Raw genomic sequence first — 6,000 nt, 5'->3', positions numbered from 1 at the left:
CAATCCAATTAACTTACAAACCTGTACGTCTTTGGAGTGTGGGAAGAAACCAAAGTTCTTGGAGAAAATCACCCGGTCACAGAGAGAATGTACAAATTTTGTACAGACAAGCGGCCATAGTCAGGATCGAATCTGGGTCTCTGGCGCTGCAAGTGCTGTAAGGCAGCAACTCTACTGCTGCGTCATCGAGCATCCCTTATTTATTGTGTTAATAAATGTCTTTTTTCTATTAACTTTATATTGTTTGAGTGTTCTTTCTCCATCATTGATTCAAATTGAATTAAAATGCACTTTGGGGTTAATATGGGATTAGGAGGGAGATATAGATCAGCTATGATTGAATGGCTGAATAGACTTGATGGGCCGAATGGCCTAATTCTGCTCCTATCACTTATGACCTTGTGACTAAAGGAATAGACATGTTGGTGATGGCAGGAAATGTATGGGGCATCAACGTGACTTGTCTGTCTCTGCTCCTCAGCCATCAAAAGAGGAAAGGAAAATGCCTAAGGAATCATTATGTTACCTCTGCAGTTCCAATAACTGTTTCAGTACGTGCGAGTCATCTGAATCTAGTGCTACTTCCCTTCTGGTTTGTTTTTGTGTTGGGGCAGATGCCTAAGGTTGGAACTTTGCCAGATGCATCGTCATTTCAGTGGTGTCCAGTCATCAGAAGTCAAACCAGAAGGGAACTTTTTTCCTCTGTTCGAAACTATAATTGCAATAGCTGAGCCTCTTGTACACATTTCATCGAGACGCGAGATATGTGGTTGTGATTGCAGAGACTGTAGTTCAAACAACGAGGGAGCGTAAAATGGCAGATCTTTACCATTCAGATTCTGAAATCATCGCATTACAAGACTACATTTGTTCTTTGAACATTTCCACTCTTCCCAGAATTCTGGAGATCCACTCTGGAGTTTACTTCCAAGGTATGTACGATTCCTATTTGCAGTTTTTAAAATAAATCACAATTTTCTGTTCACTCTGACAGCCAGTTCCCTGTTTGTGTCTAATTTTGCTATTAGAATTTGGTGCAGTTTATTCCCATCAGATGCAACATCCCTGTGTGAGTCATGCCTCACTGTGTGTCCTTCTTTCCTGTGTCACAAGGCTGTGGGTTCAAGTCCCCCATCCCAGAGAATTGAGCGGGACAATGCCGATACATTGTAGTGCAGTCCTTTGGGTTAGGTGTTGAACTTAATCTCTACCTATCCTCTCAAGCGAATGTGAAAGATCACACAGTATGGCAATCTGGCAATATGTAAAATCAGCAGGTCAGGCAGCTGGAGAACATCCATCCATTATCTCTGGAGAACGTGGATAGGCGACGTTTCGGGTCGGGACCCTTCTTCATACTGCAGGAATCTCAGAGGAGCAGCAGTGCGAGAGGGCTCACGGTGAACCTCTTCAAAGTAGCATCAGGAATCACAGAGAGGTGACATAACTCTCTTCACACTGTGTTTATGATTTTCTGTTTTTGGATTGAATTCTGTTTTTAATTTGTGTCTCTGTGATGTCTTTTTTACCTGTTCTATTCCGATTATATGTTTTTATTCCGATTACTATGTAAGGTGTCCTTGAGATGTCTGAAAGGCGCCCATTAAATAAAATTTATTATTATTATTATTATAATGGCAAGGGCTGCACAGTGGCACAGTAGTAGCGTTGCTGCATTACCGCGCCAGAGACCCGGGTTCGATCCTCACTACGGGTGCAGTCTGTTCGGAATTTGCATGTTCTCCTTGTGACCGTGTGGGAACGAGTGCACACAATGAGACTCAACAAGACGACTTTGAAGCTCATACGACTTGGGTGGGGGAGGGATGGAGAGAGGGAGGGAATGCTAGGGTTACATAAAGTTAGATAAATCAATATTAATACCACTGGGTTGTTGATACAATGACAGCATCTCATATTTTGCATGGGCAGGTTACAACCCAGTGGTATGGACAGCACCTCATATTTCATTCGACCCAAAATGTCACAAATTCCTTTTCTCCAGAAATGCTGTCTGGCCCGCTGAGTTACTCCAGCTTTTTGTGTCTATCTTCGGGTTAAAGCAGTTGTTTGTTCCAGGGGCGCCGGGGAGATGCAGCCCTGCCGGCAGTCTGCTTGTCTTTTCACTCTTTTGTTATTTTTTAGTTTGTTAAAAGTTTTGTTTTAATGTTCTTCGGTTTGTTTTATGTGGGGAGGAGGGGTTCGGGGGAAACTTTTTTTCAAGTTCCTACCTTGCCGGAGATGTGATTAATTTTCGGATCACATTCTCCGGGCTCCAGCATCGATGGATCTGGAAGCCTCCTCGGACTGTCGTGAGCCCCACCGTGGGGCGGAGACTTAACATCGGAGCTGATCCCTTGCCTGGGATCGCTCCCACCGCTCCCACCGCGGAACCAACACCAAGAACTCGCAGTCTTCGGGTGAGGCCGAGTCGGGAGCTCCAACGTCGTGTAAGGTTCGACCAGCCCCGACGCGAGGTTTGATCGCCCGGCGCGGGGAAGCTGACATCCCCCCCGATGCGGGAGCTTGATTGCCTCGAAGCGGAGGGCCCGAACCCTGCCGGCAACGGGAAACAAAGAAAATAGGTGCAGGAGTAGACCATTCGGCCCTTCGAGCCTGCACTGCCATTCAATATGATCATGGCTGATCATCCAACTCAGTATCCTGTACCTGCCTTCTCTCCATACCCCCTGATCCCTTTAGCCACAAGGGCCACATCTAACTCCCTCTTAAAAATAGCCAATGAACTGGCCTCAACTACCTTCTGTGGCAGAGAATTCCACAGATTCACCACTCTCTGTGTAAAAGAAGATTTTCTCATCTCGGTCCTAAAAGACTTCCCTCTTATCCTTAAACTGACCCCTAGTTCTGGACTTCCCAAACATCGGGAATAATCTTCCTGCATCTAGTCTGTACAACCCCTTAAGAATTTTGTAAGTTTCTATAAGATCCCCCCCCCCCTCAATCTTCTAAATTCTAGCGTGTACAAGCCGAGTCTATCCAGTCTTTCTTCATATGAAAGTCCTGCCATCCCAGGAATCAGTCTGATGCCAAGATCGTCCCGTCAACGGGGGCTCGAGGCCCACGACCGAGGAAGAACAAAGAAACTTGAACTTTATTTCGCCTTCCATCACAGTGAGGAATGTGTAGGAGTCACTGTGGTGGATGTTCATGTTAAAATGTGTTTTTGAGTGTTCTGTTACTTTTAATTGTATGACTGACCTGGCCAATGAAATTCCTCGTATGTTGCAAAACATACTTGGCGAATAAAGTGTGATTCTGATACTGATTCACAAGTCTTTCTTAAGCTCTGCTAAAATAAAGGAATTTATACCAATACTTGCTCTACAAAGAAGGAACACAAAACTTCACATTACTGGAAGTGTGCAGTAGAGTCCGGGAAAGGGTCAAACAGAATAGTCTCTGAAAGACAAGAGATAGTTGCAGAGAAGTGTGAAAAGGCAAACGTCCCAAATTTAGGGACAGTTTCTTCCCTGCTATTATCAGGCAACCGAACTCCAAAAAGGCAAGTACAGATGCAGATCCGGATGTGTTTGTTCATGGAACAAAACTTAAAATTGTAAAGGAGTTTAAATATTTAGGAATCGTGATTGACTCACAGCTCGGTTTTAAACAACAGGTAAAAAGAACAGTGAATTTAATTAAATTTAATTTGTCCAATTTTAGATATATTAGGAATAATTTAACTACTGATTCGGCTAAATTATATTTTAATGCTATGATTATGCCATACATGACCTACGGTATAACGACTTGGTCATTGGCATGTAAGTCCACGATAAAGCCTGTTGAAATTGCTTACAAACAAGCCTTAAAAACTCTTGATAAAAAGCCCAGAATGTACCATCACTGCAGCATCCTTAAAAAATTTGATCTGCTGAGCTGGGAAAATGTAATAAATTATTCAGACTCAATTTTAGTTTATAAAATCATCCATGGACTAGCCCCATCTCCGTTAAAATAATTTATAAAGAAGAACATAAATAGGTCGACAAGAGCAGCATCCAGGGGTGATTGTGTTGTCCCGTTTAAGAAAAGTGTATTTGGCCAGACTGTATTTTCCTATAGAGCGTCGCATACCTGGAACGCGATCCCCTGCTTCATACGGGATCTGTCAACCATCACCACATTTACAAAACAACTCAAAAAATGGTTACTGGAAAATCAAACCTGTATTCATAATCAACCGTAATATAATCATCTGGCAGTCTTTTATTGTTACTTTTTAACTTTATTGTCTGTTTTGTTATGTTTTTTGTTTGTCTTTTGTTTTGTTTTGATTCTTTTCTTACGGATTGAATGTGTTGTGATGTGTTAACCTGGTTTACCAGAGGGACTACAGATGGAAATTAGCCTATAGCTATAATCTTGCGTATTGCATGCAAATGTTTATAAATATGCACTGTCCTTAATAAAAACATCTAAAAAAACAAAAAACCCACCTTATCACCAACTAGAAAGCAGTGCTCACCTACCATCTACTTCAGTGGAGACACTTAGATTATCTTTAATCGAACTTTACAGGATTTTATCCTGCACAAAACGTTGTTCCCTTTATCTTGTATCTGAACACTATCGAAGGCTTGACTGTAATCATGTGTAGTGTTTCCGCTGACTGGATAGCACACAACAACAAAAAAGCTTCACACTGAACCAGTTGGTACACATGACAATAAACTAAACTAAACTGAAGATGGTCTGAAGAAGTGTGTAATGAAGGAACTGCAGATGTTGGATTAAACCAAGGATACTCCGCTCTAGAATCTTTGGTTTAAACCGAATATAGACGCCCACACCCGCCAACATGTTCCAGCTGCACTACCTGCTTTTGGTCCATATCCGTCCAAACATGTCCTATCCATGGTACACAAAATTGCTGGAGGAACTCAGCGGGTGCAGCAGCATCTATGGAGCGAAGTGGAGGAGAACTTCTTCAAAGTAGGCATACCTTGAAGAGATATCGCAGTGGAGTAGACACAGTGGAGTATGTCCTATCCATGTATCAGTCTAACTGTTTCTTAAATGTTGGGATAGTCCCTGCCTCAGCTGCCTCCTCTGGCAGCTTGTTCCATACACCCACCACCCTTTGTGTGGAAAAAGTTACCTCTTAAAAATACTTCAAACAAAAACAGTTGAAATCATACTTCTACAATGCACTAAAACAAGATTTTAATACATTGAATTTCAAAATGTCCCTACCATGGGAGGGGGGACACCCCCCTCCCGCTCAGTTGCTCCACTTCCTCAGCAGGTACCCCCAATGATCAGTGATCAGTGATAGCAGCTTACAGCCCAGTGGTATGAATATTGATTTTTCTCACTTCAGGTAGCCCTGGCATTCCCCCTCTCTCCATCCCTCCCCCATCCAAGTCGCACTAGCTTCTCGTTTTCACCGTACAAACAGCCTGTTTCTTTTATCATCGTAACTTGTTTGCATATCTTTCATTCACTGCTCTTTGTCTCTCCACATCACCGTCAATATCTCTCGTTTCCCTTATCCCTAACCTGTCTGAAGAAGGGTCTCGACCCGAAACGTCACCCATTCCTTCTCTCCAGAGATGCTGCCTGTCCCGCTGAGTTCCTCCAGCTTTTTGTGTCTATCTTTGGTCTGAAGAAGGTCTGAAGGAGGGTCTTGACCCAAAACGACACCTATTCCTTTTCTCCAGAGATGCTGCCTGATCCGCTGAGTTACTCCAGCTTGTTGTGCCCATCTAAACTAAAAAAATGATAGATGTACTCATGGATCCTTTACCAGCTGCCATTGTTAATTGCTGGAGTGTTGCTGGTGGTGATGCTGGTACTTGGCTAAGTTGCCATTAATTGTACAAGGGAAATTTGTCACATTCACTTTGAAATGGACCCTGGCCAGGTGTCTCCTCACTCCGCTGAATTCTCTAGCAAGTAAGTAGTGCATCATGGTGGCGCAGTGGTAGAGTTGCTACCTAACAGCGCTTACAGCGCCACGGGTGCTCTCTCCCC

General features: G+C 43.3%; 1 protein-coding gene across 1 annotated transcript in view; it reads left to right on the top strand.

The window, feature by feature from the left end:
* Nucleotides 1–662: 662 nt before the first annotated feature.
* themis2 (thymocyte selection associated family member 2) overlaps nucleotides 663–6,000 on the top strand; it is a 29,419-nt gene continuing 24,081 nt past the window's right edge. The window contains exon 1 of the mRNA XM_033044936.1: nucleotides 663–932. Coding sequence (XP_032900827.1) covers nucleotides 815–932 — 118 coding nt within the window. The 5' untranslated portion in view covers nucleotides 663–814. The remainder of the gene's footprint in view (nucleotides 933–6,000) is intronic.

The sequence above is a fragment of the Amblyraja radiata genome, chromosome 27 (assembly GCF_010909765.2).
Source record: "Amblyraja radiata isolate CabotCenter1 chromosome 27, sAmbRad1.1.pri, whole genome shotgun sequence".
Taxonomy (NCBI): Eukaryota; Metazoa; Chordata; class Chondrichthyes; order Rajiformes; family Rajidae; genus Amblyraja; species Amblyraja radiata.
Note: the sequence above shows the minus strand (reverse complement) of the source record. Positions and strands in the feature narration are given on the sequence as shown.